This window comes from Canis lupus, chromosome 10 (genome assembly GCF_003254725.2).
Source record: "Canis lupus dingo isolate Sandy chromosome 10, ASM325472v2, whole genome shotgun sequence".
In the NCBI taxonomy this organism is placed as follows: domain Eukaryota; kingdom Metazoa; phylum Chordata; class Mammalia; order Carnivora; family Canidae; genus Canis; species Canis lupus.
The window spans coordinates 42741629-42758578 of NC_064252.1; the positions used below are offsets into that span (position 1 = coordinate 42741629).

General features: G+C 43.6%; 1 protein-coding gene across 3 annotated transcripts in view; it reads right to left on the bottom strand.

Moving 5' to 3' along the window:
* The window catches only part of NPAS2 (neuronal PAS domain protein 2), a 158709-nt gene that overhangs the window by 48846 nt on the left and 92913 nt on the right, over nt 1-16950 (bottom strand). For 2 of the 3 annotated variants that reach the window (XM_049115443.1, XM_025463851.3), the window contains exons 3-5: nt 15379-15527; nt 8598-8689; nt 3822-3911 (exon numbers count right to left, since the gene is read on the bottom strand). In XM_049115443.1, the coding sequence (XP_048971400.1) occupies nt 3822-3911; nt 8598-8689; nt 15379-15527 (331 nt within the window). Of the gene's footprint in view, nt 1-3821; nt 3912-8597; nt 8690-15372; nt 15528-16950 lie in introns of all 3 variants that reach the window. The other variant, XM_025463850.3, reaches the window with a different exon arrangement.

A 16950-nucleotide genomic window follows, 5' to 3' on the forward strand; every position in this document is an offset into this window, starting at 1 on the left:
TCCATGCCCATATTCCTCACTTTTGAGGCACTTTCCACTCCTGCCAAGCTGTTTGCAATTGCTCTCGAGGTAGCAGCTCCATTTATGAACTCAGCCACTCATTCAGTAAACACTTGGGCACATTGAGTCTGTGCTCATGGCCTGAGCTAGGACTTCTACTTTGGGTACGGGCTTAGAATGGCACAGTATATTAAGCAAACCCCGCAACCATTAACAAATTAAAACAGTGATCTGGGAAGTTAGATTCTTTAGAAACTCAAACAAAAGTCCAAAAAGGAAATACAGTTTATGCCTACTTTGGGTCTCTCATTTGGTTCTGCCTCAGCCATATTTTTTCCCAAGTCCCTTGGAAGCATGTGACTTAGTCCCTTAGATCTTTTCTGGAAGGTTTTCATCCCAGAAGCTCCCTTTAGCCCTTGGTTTTCCATCTGCATGCTCATCCGCTACACCCACATTTCTTCTTTGGCTGCCTGTGTTAATTCCAGACACCGAAATGTGCTGGTGTCACCACCACAGGAAAGCTTTGACTTTGTTTTAGAATCATTTCCTGCTTTGAGCTATTTTCTTTTTTCTATCAAATTGGTAAAGAAACTTCTAGAATATTTCATCAGAAAGTTGCTGTACAAAAATGTATCATGTGAGCTTTTGCCATGTCTGAGTTTCTAGTAGGTGGAAGGAAACAGAGAGACAGTAAGACTGACAATCTCAAAAAAAGAAAGGAATTCTTGCCGCTTTTTATCTCCCAACCTTCCTAATCAACGATGGGACTCCAGTACCAGGCCACTCAAGGGGCAGTGGGACCCAACCCCTGGCAGGCCAGCCTATGATACCAACAGGGGGAACCGCTGCTGGGGCCCATAGCCTCCTGCCCTCTGCCCATACTGCATCTCCATTGGACGTGCCTTCCTTCAATGGCCATCTGTCCCAAGAAGACTGATCACCACCTTTCAGTTCTCCATCTTCTCTTCCTAAGAATTATAATTCTCCAGCATAAGGACAGCAAATGTGATATTCTTCTAGTTCTGTGCCAGGTACTATTCTAAGTACTTTACACACATGAACTCATGTAAGGGACCCTTCATGGTGCTTGGTACATTGTAAGTGCTCAATAAATGTTGAGCTATTTTCCTATTAGTCTCTAATGGTTTGACAGGTGAAATCTCTGAACAAAATTGCAAACCCTTAAGGAAGAATAATCTCACATGGGACTTTTAAATGGCTACATCATCCATGGACAAGTCCTGGGCTCATGCTGAGTAATAAAGAAGTTCAAATACAAGTGAATTAAACCAAGAGGAGAATTCCTGAATAGCAACCTAAATCCTTGGCATCAGGAAGACACCAAAGCAGAGTGGTAAGAAGCTTGGGCTCTGCAAGCAGTTGCACCTGGTTTAAGCTCTGCCCCTCACTGGCTAGGCCACCTTGGGTCTCCTCCTTTGTAAAGTAGAGGTGATAGAGGTATTAACTCCCAGATGGGCTCCTCTGCTCAACCAGCTGGTTACTGATGGATACCAGGGAAGTTTCCATCCTTAATTGCCCTTGCCCATATATGAGAGCAAAGATGCCAGTGAATGCTAAGCAAGAAAGGAAGAGAAGGTGGCGCTCTTGGTAAAAACCAGATAATATGAGGTAGAAGTAAGCAGAAGTTGAATTTGGGGATTGTCCATCCTGGGCTCACCTCCACTGGGGAGCTTAAAGGCTGACTCTACGTGTGTCTAGGTGTGGGTCTACATAAAGGCACTCAGGACTCACATGGGTCTAGCATTGATAAGCTAGAGGCAGGATAATTTCTGATCCTTCCAGAGTTAGAAAATAATTCATAAAGGTGGTCCTAAATTGCTCTGTAATTTCAAATCAGAATTCCCGACTCACTTTTTAAGTCCCCTCTGCCATGTATAGCAACTGGGTCACCAGATAATTACAAGAGCATAAAGCAGAACAGTGTAAATCCTGTTTACTCAAACAGCTCTGGGCTCTTGCATCTCATTCCCAGGTCATTAATGAGGCTCCGTGTCATTGCTTTCAATCAGCGCCTGTCGTGGCCCAGTCCTGTCCATTCAAGACAAAACACAAACTCCTCCAAAGAAGTACCCCATCACTTTTTCCTTCCTTACCCACCTCAAGTTAGCCCGAGAAAGCCAGGCTGATTCGATGGGGTCACTTCTGTGTTCCTTGTATCAGCCTCATCACTATTCTGGCCTCAAAAAAACCGAGGCAAAACCGGGGCTCCCTGCCTCCTTGGGGCTGAGAACAAGCCTCTCTGACAGCTTCAGGAAGAGAGAGAATGTCCCAAATCTAATGCACCTTGGAGACAGTGCAGGGAGTGAGCTGAAAACAAAGGTTGGATAGATAACGGGGGTAACGCTAAGGCATCTGCCTAGCAAGGTAAAGACTGCTTTTCTGGGCTACACCACACAGTGACCAGCAAAGGAAAATTGTGGACAGTGGCTCTGATCTCTACACAGCATGATCTGCAGAAACGATGCAATGGGGAGTAGCTTCTGGGGAAAAGCATACCCCAGGACAATGTGGAATCCTGGGCCAATAGCAAACTGGGCTCATCACCCCAAGGAAGGCCAGCTGCTCATGGAGCAAGGCCATGCTGCTCCCCAGCAGGGTGGCTACAGAGAGGAGGCCATGGTCCTCCTGCATCTTCCAGGCCCAGGATTTCCTTCATACAGGAACCAGGAATAAGGTTGCCCTTCCTATTACATCCGCCGGCTACCTATCCACCGATGTGCTGGGAGTGGGGAGCGGAGGGGCTAAGTGGTTTGGTGGAGCTTCTGGGGAGGACAGAGGAGAGAGAGAGAGAGAGAGAGAGAGAGAGAGAGAGAGGAGGTTTAATCCCCATCTGGATGCTCCTGGTAGAGCTGACATTCAAGGTCACGCTCTGTAGGAATAAATAATAGTGTGCCATGAAATGGAAGGCTGGCCAAACCCCTTTGAGGGATCTCCAGAGGTGGACTCCCCACCTTCCTTCAGCAGCCAGGTACTGCTCAGTGAGCCAGTTCCTCCTGACTGGGGGTGACCAGGGTGCCAACAAGGCTTATGCAGAGAGGAGGAAGTGTGGGAGGGAGGAGGAGAGGCAGAGAGGAGGAAGATAGGGAAAGAACGAGGAAGAAGGGGAGGGAGGAGCATCTAGGAGGCCCTTTGTCAAGTAGCACCCACCCCGCCTCTGAGCCTCTACCTGTCTCCCCTGGGATGGCAGAGCTTGTCCTCCTGCCCACAACTTCTTCATTCCTCAAGGTCTCCCTGGTCTATCCATATTTCCCCAGAGCATTTCAACTCTCCTCTGCACCCCCACACTCCTATCACCCCTGGCACAGATCCTTTATTACAATTAAGTGTCACCACCTACTTGCAATCTCAGACATGTCCCCAGGGATCCCCAAACCACATCCCAACTTCAGCCACCTGCTGCACATTCCTCCACCGGCTCTCGGCTGACCCAGGAGGCTGGCTTTTCCCTTTGCAGGATATCCATCCACCTCTGTACAGGCTCTACGATCTACTAACTGTGCCAGGACTCTCTCGTCAGCTTCTAGGGCACAGAGGGTAAGGACCTGCACCCACGTCCCCCTGCCGGATCTAGGCATGTCGAGATCTTGGTGCCTTGCTTGTTCCAGAACAGCGTATTCCTGCACCTGCCCTTCCTCTAGAAGGCTTGGGGACCCTGGCCTCGGCCTTGTGGAGGACACTCCTGCACCCTTCTTACACACCGACCCCCTCAGACCTACACCCTCCCTGATCTAGGATCTGAGTGGTTCTCAAGGTGAGATGGTGATGCACACTGGCAAGGGCCAGCAGAAGCAGAGACTTACCGGTAAATGCCCAAGGAGAGGCGTGATACTGTCAGAAACATAGAGGATGCTGCCGTCGGTCGTCACTGCGATGATGAAGCCGTCCAGGGCCTGCAGAGAATCCAACAGTGGAAGGCTCCTTAGTGGTGCCTTTATGGAGGAGAGTGTCACTGAAGCAAAAGATCCCCTCTTATGAAACTGACTTTATTTTGTAACTCTTAGAATATTTCCACAGAGAACCTCACTGTACTTTTCGACTGCACACAGGACGGTTTCGTACACAGAATTTGTGTCGCCCAGGCAGAGTGCTTGCCGAAGCACTAAAGGGCTCCCTGGAAAATCTGACCTCTTGGTATCCTGAAACTCCATTTAGCCACGGAAATGACCTAAGTAGTTTTAATGATAAGCATCCCATTAGGCTGAATCAGAAATATCACAATTCCCATCAAAAAGATGTCAGTGATATTTTATGGTTCCCATCCCCTGGCTCCCAATATCACTTTGAGTTCAGCAGTAAACATTTATCAGAAGATACAGAACCTAACAGGTACATTAACAACAGTCAGTCAGGGTCAGCCTCTGCCTACCCTCATCGCCACAGGAGGAAGACCTCCTGAAGGAGCTGTTTTGTAAAAACATTCACGTTACTTACTGAAGGTCTACTGTGAGGCACGTTGCTCTAGGTGCCTCTTTTTTAAAATTTTATTTATTTATTTATTTTTGGAGTTCAATTTGCCAACATATAGCATAACACCCAGTGCTCATCCCATCAAGTGCCCCCCTCAGTGCCCATCACCCAGTCACCCTCACCCCCTGCCACCTCCCTTCCACCACCCCTTGTTCATTTCCCAGAGTTAGGAGTCTCTCATGTTCTGTCTTCCTTTCTGGTATTTCCCACTCATTTTTTCTCCTTTCTCCTTTATTCCCTTTCACTATTTTCCTTATTCCCCAAATGAATGAGAACATATAATGTTTGTCCTTCTCCGACTGACTTACTTCACTCAGCATAATGCCCTCCAGTTCCATCCACGTCGAAGCAAATGCTGGGTATTTGTCGTTTCTAATGGCTGAGTAATATTTCTAGGTGCTTCTGACAGAAAGAAAGGATGTAGGCTGTCCCTGTTTTCTCACACTTTCACTGGTTTGTTTTTAGATTCCTTATTGGTTGCTCACGATGCTTCCATAAGACACATTTGAAAGTCGATTTCTAAAATTCAGATGATGCAATTCAGCCCTGAATGGGGTCATCCTGGCAACAGGCTATGCGGGTCCTTGCAATAGATGGCAAAGATGAAAACAAGCCCAACCCACTGGAACAGGAATCTCCGAGGGAGTAATATGCTCAGGTGGACAGTTACTGTAAACCTATTACTCTCACTGTATGTATCTTTGAAATATCATCTTCGAATGTGAGAATATTTCTGCTTTAAAGAAAAAAAAAGCCGCACTGAAATAAGTGCTTAGAAACGTTTTGTATGCACTCAGCTAGATCCTCCCAGGTTGTCACTGGAGGTCTGCATGGCCAAAGGGGCACTAATTCTTTTAGTTAGGAGGGTGCAGCTAAGTGCACTGCAACAGGAACCGGAAACAGTCCACTGATTGCGCAGGAAGAGCACAGAGCCAGAATGGGAGGAGCTCTCTTTACCAGGAAAACGAACACTAGGGTCATTTATTATTTTATGCTTACCTATTGCAGCATTTAAAGCATATTAAAGCATATTTCTTAAGTGTACCTCACCCTTTTGGGTTACATCAGTGGTTTTCAACTGGGGGTAGTTTTGCGCCCTCCTACCTCATCAGGGGACACCTAATGATGCCAGCAGACTTTTTGGTGGTCGCTACTGGGGTGGGTGCTGTTGGCATGTAGTGGGTGTAGAATGCTTTGAAGCATCCTACAATGCACAGGAACCCCCCCTATAAAGAATGATGAGGTCCGAGGTGTCAATAGGGCTGAGGTTGAGAACTCTTGAATGAGATTTATGGATTATGATGAACACAGAGGTACACCTTGGTACCTTTTGTTTCTTTCCCTAATTGTTTTTTTCCGTCACATTTGCGGCACTCCTGGAGGTAAATTTTAAGAGCTGTGTGTGTGTGTGTGTGTGTGTGTGTGTGTGTTTAGGGATGTCAGCTGGACTTCTGGAAAAACCAGGACAGAACACTGGGAAAAGGGAGTATAAATGATCTTTTTGCTCAGTGAGCCCCTCTTGGATTTGTAAAGCATGTGGGTGTCAAAGAGCTGAAGGTATTTATAGATGGAAGATAACTTTCAACAGCTTATCGGCGTTTCCCATTAAATGCAGGAGAGCGGCGCTGAGTCACTGCTCCAAGCACACTCGCTGGGGTTTTAGAGGGTCCCATCGGCACCATCTGAGGGACTCAATGTAAAGTCTCTAAGTGACGGCAGCTTTGGGGACACCAAAAATGCCATAACAGCTCCAATTTTATACCCACCACACACCAGAAAGAAATGAAAACAGGCCTTTCTGCCAATTCCTGATGCTGATGCTTCTTGTGCTCCTGAGGAACAACCTTTGGGCTAAGAGAAAGGATGGCTGTAGCTTTTTGGAATATACTTCAGAAGAAATGCTACAAGCTTCCTAACGGCCAGTCAACAAGAGCTTCCCCTTTGTCTGAGCAAACTTGTTCAGAGGTTTGTAGCCATCATCTCTGCCACTGGCCCTGTACCTGCCTGGCTGGTCTGCAGCCAAGTCATTTCTGTTCTTTCAAACCCCAAGACCGTGTGTGTCCTCCTGAACTCTGGGCTGGGGACTTTCTGAGAGAAGAGGGAAGGAGAAGGGATTCACATGCAGAGGGCACCAGTGGTTCAGCACCCAGGGGCCTGATGGGTTCTTGTCCTGGTTTAAAAAGAGAACCTCATGGTTGCCAAGACATGGCCTCTGAATTCCTCACAGTCCCTGAAATGGCTCTGGAAAGGGAGAGAGAGGCTGCAGAGCTGGAAGATGAAACACACGAGTAAGAAGTTGCCTTGTGGCAAATGATGACAACATCATCCTGTGGGGGCCTTGAAGGGCCCGGGCCATCTGGGAGAAGACACTGGAGGTGCAGTTAGTTACTTATCACCAGGGCTGTGTCTACTGAAGAGCAACAGGTTGGAACAGAAGCTTGAAACAGATAAATCAGAAGTACTCGTTGTGGGGTTTTCCAGGCTCCTCAAAGCTGCAATTTGCCCAGAAGGCCTGCTGTTGTACAGGCTTAATTTCAGGCTTAATTCACTCATTGGGCATGATTCCTTCAGATTCACTTCAAGGAGTCTATACTGGGAGCAGGGGAAAGTGCATAAAGAATACACAGAGAAATCTAAACTCTTCTTTTTCTAGAAATTCCAGTCTCCTGAATCTCAGGCCTGCCTTTCAGCCCAAACATGTATCCATTTTTAACTTTATAAAAGTCTTGTTTCCTCAAACATTTTTGATATCTTGAAACTCAGTAGGGGGAATAAAAAAGAAGGATATGCTACAGGCTTTTAAAAAGAGGCTGGATGCTATAGGGTTATGCGTTTTAACTACTGTCCCTAAGAATTAAAAGATAAAATGGTTTATGTAAAGTAGCATAATGATGCATTAATTCAACATTATATTTCACAAGCTGGTCTAAATTTAACATACTTAAAATGCATTGCTTCTGGAGAAAGTTCTGTATTTTCTTTAAATATAGTTCACATGTAGATTTAAGTATCTTTCATTTTATGCAAATGTTCATTAATGCGCTTATATTTCATAATATTTGGACATCTTCATTCTGGCATTTTCTTACTCCAGTACTTTCTGTTTTCTGCATAGTTAATGTATGTAAATTAAAGTTTACATCAGTCTTATACAGGCACCTAAGATGAGTATAGAAAGAAGCCACTCTCCAAAAACCCTGCCAGGAACCACTGACAAGCAGCCAGCGTCTAACTTCCTTTCACTGAACTCATTTGTCCCGGTTTCCTCTTCTAAGTCAAGGGCCCAGACGTGCCACATCTGGAAACTTCTCTCCCTCCACTCTCATGTCCATACACTCCCAGCCTAATCCTAGTTGTGAAGTCAGAGCACGCCGCCACATGTTTTTGCAGAGACTCACCCTCATCCGTACAGATGGGTTTCGCCCAAATGTAAACACAGGATACCGAAGAAGGCCACTGGCCCAACTCGGCCAGATTTCCACAAATAGAGCCCCACAGATGGGTGTGGGCACCTAACTTTCTAGAGGAAGAAACGTGAGCATCTTTCCCAGCCCAGAAAGGGCGTGTGCTGGGCGGGGAGGCACAGGGTCACTTACGGTAGACACCCACATGCTATGTTGATATAATAGGAGCTCGAGTTAAAAGCCTAACTTTAAAAGAAGGCTTTTGTTTTCAAAATGTGTTCTACTAAGGGGAAACACAGAGTCATAGAATCATTGCATTCCAAAGAGGAGACTCTGAGCCAAAAAGGCAGTGCAGAGACATAATTTTTCCTCCCTCCTTCCCCTCCTTCTACCTACCTGCACCTGTCCCTCCCGGGTGCCCCACTGGGTGTCCTCTAGTTGGGAGACCAAGAATGGGCTCACCCTGGCGTCACGACAGCCACAGCACACACTCCCATTCGGTTTGGGGATTCTTGCTTATACTGCCAAATTCAGTAGCCAAAAAATAAGCAACAGCATGCAGAGCTTCAAGGGGTGTCTGTTTCAAGACCTCTTTCCAGGGTCCAGAAAATTTGTTTACTCGGGGCACAGGGTCTTATCGTATCTGGAACAAGCAGCCACATTTTGATTTGCAACCAATTAAGCTAATCTGAAAGTGCATTTCACCTCCAACATCAGCTGGGTGAATTCTTCATTACTGAGGAATGAAGGCTTCCAGTCCTGTTGAATATCACAGATTTCCGTTTGCGCTGAGACTTCTACAAAAAAAAAAAAAAAACATAAATAAACTTTTATACTCAAAGGCACCTTGGACTTAGAATTCACAAACGAAAAAGAACACAAATGAAGCACATGTATTTCTATGTAATTTTGTGTAAACTCCTGTGTTGTTTAAAGAAGCCAGTATAAGGAAATATGTTACCCTGATTTCTAAGGACTAGGAACTTTGGATGTAATGGGCTTAAAGGCGTCTCTGGATGTTTCCACACCCTTTTAATGAGGCTTCAGGAGAAGAGTGCTCCACCCTCTGTGTGGCCATAGTGCCTGCCAGTAGCAGGTGGCACAATGCCGTTGAATTTCTATGCCTCCAAGCCCACCATCGGCAGTTGCCATCTAGCAAGGCAATGGGAACAAAGACCCGGATGGTAGGACACAGTCCTAAGCTGCCTCTTCTTGGTCAAGGCAAAGCAAAACACTTAAGAGATCCGGGATTTTCAAAATTCCAGACACATCTTCGGCTTGTAGTAAATAACCGACTGTGTCTATGCAGAATATAAAGTATTTTTCAGTATTTCCAGGTACTGATGTACAATGTGTTAGACAAATAACATGTTACTTAGTTGCTTTTAAAGTCAGAATTTATTCTTCCCAAGACTTTTCTGGATTGGTCTATAGTTTGCTTGTTTCTGTAACTATCTTGTACGGAAGATGTTATTCATGTTCGTAAATTCAATAGTTGTTGGAATACACAGGACTCCTTAAATACGCTAGTTCTTTCACATTTTTGAAAGTGTATTTTGCATTATTACTAAAATGTCTCTGATAAGATTCTTACAGATAGCTCAAATGCTGTGTTGGATATATTTTTTTCCTTCAGCTTATCCTCCATCTTAACCAGCATTTTGCTCCACTGGATCTAGTGAGAGGTTTCTTTAGGGATTATCTTCTTGGTGCTACTGGGATGGTTTCTTCCTCCCAGATTCTGAAAGAACAAGATGTTCCTGCCACTGTGGCCAGAGGCTGTACAAGGTGAAATGCATCCTGGGAAGCAGAGGCAGGGTGCTATACACAATTCTGGGCCAGCGTTGATTCTGAGGTGCCAGCTGAGGCAAGAGAGGGTGAAACTCTCATTTCCTCAAATGGTTGCTGCAGTCTGATCACTTAGAAAAGAGATCTAGCAAGACCATGTTAATAAATTAATGCCATAAATCTTCTCCCCCTTCCCTCAACACACAAACTCATGTGTACTGTTCTTTTGATCATTAGGATCAAGCTGTAGATGAGTTGTCCAGGAGAAGAGTCTCCTCACAGTCCAAAGTTGATTTAGATAGTGGTCCATTCAACTTAATGGTAAAGGAAAATAAAAGGCCCATTTCTTTTCTGTAAGTAACTTTTAGATCATTTAGTATGACTTAGATTCTTTATAAACACCAGCATAATGATATTGAGAGCAGCCATTTCATTCGTTTTGTATTTCAACGATTTGATAGTAGTCCTTGGAAGTGAAGGCTCACTTCACAGCACATTAATATTATATATATATATATATTAGATAAAATGTCTTAAGTAAAAAAATGTTCAACTGGGAAATAAAGTTTAGTGTTATAATCATATCTCCACTGGCATTTTCTTAAATTTTTTTATTTATGACAGTCACAGAGAGAGAGAGAGGCAGAGACATAGGCAGAGGGAGAAACAGGCTCCATGCACTGGGAGCCCGACGTGGGATTCGATCCCGGGTCTCCAGGATCGCGCCCTGGGCCAAAGGCAGGCGCCAAACCGCTGCGCCACCCAGGGATCTCTCCACTGGCATTTGATGTGACTAATATCACAAGCGACAGGTGATAGGGCCGGGTCAGCAAAGAGATGTGGTGAAGTAGTTTCTAACTAGTAAGGGAAGTGAAACCACCTAGAAGCATTTTTTTTTTGAAGGAAAACATTACAATTAATAGCTGAATTCCAAAATTCTACTGTAGTGTAAGTTGCAGTTGTGCCCTAGAGTGCTCACCTCCCAATCATTCCTGGTGTTTGTGAACAAGGAGGAGTATGTCTTTGGGCTATATGTGGTCAAAGGAAAGTCTGGAAAATGGGGCAGAAACTCTCTACCAAGCTGGGTCACCCTGTCCAACAGATACTTCGCTTTGTATTGGAGCTTCTCCACATGACCCCATCCCCTATCCACTAAGGCAGACAGACTGAAGGGGCATGAATGCTGCTGGCAAAAAATCACATTAAATCCACTTGAGATTCACACAAGAAGAAGAAAGTTTGCAGGTCAGCCTGGCCCTGTAGAAGTAACATTTAAATGGGTGTGGATAAGAATGTACAATACACCTTGTTATTTACATAATTTAGGGATTTCTCTCTTATAACAGATACTGATGACATAGAATTTTTCTATAAAAGACCATGGTCAGGTTCTCATTTTGATTTGGATTACTTCAAAAAGAATAGGTATGCATTCCAAGGTCAAGGTTTATCTCCCAAGCTGGGAAAATTGGGATGCTTGAGAGATTAGAGGAAAGAGTTATTATAAATAATTACAATGCCTATCCGGAACTAATCATCTTTTCTTATCATGTGGTCTTCCTGTATCATGAAGGCAGAAAATATGTCTAAATTCACAGTTCTTAACCCTGGCTGCACACTGGAATCATCTGGAGAGCTTTAAAAATACAGACGCTTGTACCTCTCCCAGTAGTGTGCCAGTAAAAGGCTCTCCATCCCTACCAAAAACAAAACAAAACAAAAGCACCTTGATTTATAGTGCTTTCCCATTTCTATGGTGGGAAATACTCCCACAGTGGCTGATTGTAAGCTGTCATCTGGCTTGCAAAACTCCTGAAAATTTAACAATCATCTTTTGCAAGCCAAGATGAGCCAGCTCCAGCTCACCACTGGGGTTCCACCCCTAGGTATTCTGATTTATTGGTCTCTGAGGTGTGACCCAGTTATATGTATTTAAAAGCTCCTCAGGTGATTCTAATGGGCAGCCAAGGTTGAGAACCAGTAGTCTAAATGGCTACACTAACGGGCAGCTAGAGCACAAACATCCATAAGAGCCCCATGAATTGTGCCTTGTGGAAAACCAGTATGGTATAGTATTAAAACTTGGGATCTGGAGGCAAACTGCCTCATATAGATTCACCACCCTGGCTGTGTGACTCGGGTGAGTGGCCTAATATCTCTGTGCCTTGGTTGTCTCATTTGTGAAATGAAACGAAGGGGAGCTGCTATGCAGCTCACATGTGTTATTATACAAGAGTCCTTAGAACAATGCCTCTCTGGCTCATGGTGAGCCCTGAATAATAATGCTGTTCTCTGCCCTACTGTGGATGCCTATGGAGTTCATGTCCATTTGGATTATAACTAAAGTTACATATTTAAAAAAAATGTAATCCAAATTTTGGTATTTCTCCATAAAATCTGCCACGAATTTTCTGCTTTCTTTGGGATATAAAATCACAGAGGGTGAGTGATATCCAGAGGTGATCAGGCTTGGGTTTAAGGGAGCTGTGCAAAGTAGGCCTTAGTCTTATAAAAAAAAAAAAAAAAAAAAAAGGTGAGATGGAGACAGGCGCTCCTGGTGTTGGGAGGCTGCATTTCTGCTGAGTGATCCTTTCCAGGTCCCAATTTGACAATTCTGTAATTCTGCAGTGGACAGAGCCCAGCATAAATGTCACACTGATGAACTTGATCCCAGCTGTCCTATTTAACAGCTGTCCTGCTTCTCAGTGGCACTGACCTAGTTTGAGTAATTTGTACAAAATATCTTGGTAATCGAACCAACCTGCTATTTCACTTAGCTAAATCATTATTTAGGAAATATAATCATTCTGATTAAATTATTGTGGCAATTGAATACTGCTGCAACACTTTACTCCAATCTTGCTTGATTGTTCTTCCCTGACTTTTAACAAAAGCAATTAACATATTCTTTACACTCCTCTGGACAGCTTTGGGGAAAAAAGGAGGATATATCATTACTGTCATCTTTTTAATAGGTATATACAATTATTAAAGAAATAATAAAAGAATAACAAGAATAATGAAACTTTCTAATGTCCTAGCTGTGCCCTCTTCCATGAAATCATCTTGTCTAGGAAAACGTTCCGTGAAAGAGAAGCATCACTGTAAGCACAGAAGAATCGTAATTATCTCCTCAATAACCTGACACTTCTGACTTTATTATGTTTGGTGTCATAGTTAAGGAAAAAAAGAATTCTGCTCTTCTTGCTTGTTAATATCTCCTGAACGCTCTTAACTCTGCTTCAATTTTTTTGTACCATCCATAAGTGAGCAGTGGGGCAGGGTGGTCAATGCTAAGAGGTAAAAGGGTTTGAGGGAAAAAGGTAAAAGGGAGAGAGGGTTATTTGAGAAAGACATAAGCTCAAGGATAGACTCAAGTGGTAACTTCATATAATGAAATACTATATACCAACAAAAACAAACCAGCCACAACACTGGAAGAACACAGATTAACCTCATAAGCATCATGTTCATAACATATCATTCCATCTGAATAAGGTCCCAACAACCAACCTCTAGTATTAGAAGTCAAAATAGAGATTACTTCTGGGGAAAGCAGAAGTAGATAGAAGGAAGGAGCATCTATTGGGAAAGCTTATATTTATTGACCCGGCATTGGTTTCTGAACTGTGTTTACTAATATATAGTATGACAAGTAATTTAATTGTACAGTTATTATTTATATATTTTCTCTAAGTATTCAAAAGTTTTTTTTAAAAAGGAAAGGAATGGGGATCCCTGGGTGGCGCAGTGGTTTGGCGCCTGCCTTTGGCCCAGGGTGCGATCCTGGAGACCCGGGATCGAATCCCACATCGGGCTCCCAGTGCATGGAGCCTGCTTCTCCCTCTGCCTATGTCTCCGCCTCTCTCTCTCTCTCTCTCTGTGACTATCATAAATAAATAAAAAAATTTTTAAAAAATAAAAAGGAAAGGAATGCTGGGGTAACTGGATATCCACATGCAAAATGATGAATTTCAACTCTATCTTACTCCATGTACAAAAAAACAAAATGGATTAAATACCTAAATGCTCACCCTGTAGCTTGTATGCTTGACGCTTAATATATGGCTTAAAACTATAAAACTCTTTTTAAAAACTATAAAACTCTAAAAGAAAAACAGGTGATGTAAATGTCCATATCCTTAGATTAGACAATGGTTTCTTAGATAAGAACCTAAGACACAAACAACCAACGATAACAAAAAAAGAGAACTGGTCTTCAGACTTAGAAACTTGTGTCAAAGGACATCAGTAAAAAAGTGAAAGGCGATCCACAGTCTGGGAAATATTTGCAAATGATATATCTGATGAGGGTCTAATATCCAGAATATGTAAGGAACTCAACAACAAAACATAAATAATCCAATTAAACAATGGACAAAAGATTTGAATAGACATTTCTCTAAGGAAGATATACAAATGGCCAATAAGTTCATGAAAAGCTGAACATCATTAATCTTTAGGGAAATGCAAATCAAAACTATAATGAGATATTGCTTCCTACTCTCTAGGAAGGCTATAATAAACACCACACACACACACACACACACACACACTCACTCACTCACTCACACACCCACAACCAGACAATAACAAGTGTTGGTGGGGATGTAGAGAAATTGAAACCCTCATACACTGCTGCTGGGAGTCTAAAATTGTCCAACCACTGTGGAAACCAGTTTGGCAGTTCCTCAAGATGTTGAACGTGAGTTACCATTGTGGACCAAGCAATTCTAATCCTAGATATATATCCAAGAGATCTGAAAATATATATCCATGCAAAAAACTGTACATGAAGGTCCCTAGTAGCATTATTCATAACAGCTGAAGAGTGGAAACAACCCCAGAGAATCAACTGATACATGGATAAGCAAAATATATCTATACAATAGGTATTATTTGGCCATAAAGTGGAGTGAAATACAGGTACTTGCTAAAATACGAATGTTAAGTGAAAGAAGCCAGAAACAAAAGGTCATATATTGGATGGTTCCAGTTGTATGAAATGCCTAGAATAGGAAATAGAGAGGGACAGAGAGCAGTTGAGTAGTTGTCAGGATTTGGACGGAGGGGAAATGGAGAGTGACTGATTTATGGGATGATAAAATTAGTGTTAACCGTGGCACAGCCTTTTGGATATACTAAAACCACTGAGTTTAAACTTTAAAATGGTGAATTTTATGGCACACGACTGATATCTCAATAAAAAAATGGATTTGACAGTAAGTAGATGATTGATTTTCAATTTAATTTTTCTATGGTGGAGCTCAGAAAGCCAAGGAGTTCAGAGGCCATTGTGGAGGTGGTTGGAGAAACCAGCCCACTTCAGTCCAGTGGAAAATGAATTCTTGGGCCTTGCATCTCTTCAAAGCTGCATGAAAAATGCTTGCTGTAGACACTTTTAATCAAGACACTCCCACTGTTAATGCCACTCCACTTATGCTGGGTGCTACCTGTGAGGATTCTCTGGATTCTCTCCTCTGGCTAATAAAGCAATTTGGGAAGTGAATGTCCTCTCCCAAACCTGGTGGAGGTGGGCTATTAAAGAGGGTGGAGTGTCTTTGCAAGAAAATGCCTGTGACTGAGGAAATCAGGCTTTGCTGGAAAGAGAGAACCAAGCATAGGACCAGCTTGATGATGTCATCACCAAATGAAAGGACAGGAATGGAATAAAAATGGAGAGAAGCATAACCTTTACCATTGTGTTTCTGCAAAAATCCAATGACCTTTTCCAGCACGGTGGTTTTGTCCATTTTCCGAGTGTTGCCAGGGAGCATGGAGCTAAGCTCTTTGATGAGAACATTGAACTGGTCCCGACGCTTCTTCTCAGACTTGTTTCGAGAAGCTCTGTAAACACGGAACACACAGGTTACTAGAATATTCCACTTCATAAAGGCTTTTTGTGAAATGGAAGTATTTGCTATCAGACTGTGCTCTGTCGTGATCATCTTATCAGAACTCTTTCAGGGAAAGTAACATTCACCACATTTCAGAGTTGAATAATGGGGACAGAAAAATGTTTTGCTAGACTCTTGGCCACAAAGACAGACAGTGTTAATAAGTAAGTTCTGACTCAGATGCAAAATCTTACACAGATTAGCTCCATTGCCAGATGCTGCTCACTCTGACTTTATGGAGCTTTAACCTTCAGAGAGCAAATGACATGCTGTGTACATGGCTGCAGCCCAGAGGGCTTTGCTCTGATAGCCCTTCCTTAGGCTCTAACCACGTCCCCTCCAACCCAGAGCACCCAGCCCTTGGTATCAAGTTACAAGGGGAAACCAGGTACCTGGAGTGTCTGGCAGAGAGCCAGTGCCACACAGGGCATATGTCCTGGCCCCCGCCCCAGAGCTCATCATCCTCTGGGAAGACAAGGCACACCCGATAAAAAACCGTCTGCAAGCCGTGCTCGACCCAGGGCCAACGTATGACAGGGGAGGCGTATGGTTGTCAAGCTGCTAAGAGCAGATGAACCCTTTTAAAGATGACATAGAGGAGCCTTAAATGCATATTACTAAGTGGAAGAAGCCAATCTGAAAAGGCTACATACTGCATGATTCCAACTATATGACATTCTGGAAAAGGCGAAACTATGGAGACAGTGAAAAGATCAGTGGCTGCCAGGGACTGAAGTGGGGATGGTTGAATAGGTGGGGTACAGAGGATTTTTAGGGCAGTGATACTCCTCTTTATATTATATTGGTGGGTTCACATCATTTTACATTTGTCCAAACCTATAGATTTACACCAAGAGTGAGTGCTAACATAAACTGGACTCTGGGTGATGATGATGTGTTGATGTAGGTTCATTGTTAATAATAGGGAGGCCATCCATACATAGGGACAGGGGATAGATGGGGAAATATCTGTACCTTCTGCTGTTTTTCTGTAAACCTACAAGTACTCTAAAAAAAGTAAAGTCTATTTAAAATATGACACACTACACCGCACATCTATACAGAGCTCGAAGTAGAGCTGCTTGGCTTGCGGGGAGGAGACCTCTGAGGAAGCCTGGGATCCTTGGGAACCAGAACAGGAGCACACGGCTACACAGGCCGCTCTACTAGATAGCCCAACAAGGGGCAGGCATAGCAGGAAGCCTGCCCTCAGCCTGAGGAGCTCTGGGAAGCAGCACCACTCTAGAGGTCTTGATCTTTAATGACACACCACAGACCCTGGGGGCTGGCTCTGAGCTCCGCGGGACCAGCCCCTTATCAACAGTCATCTTTTATTTTTAAAGATTTTATTTATTTATTCATGAGAGACACAC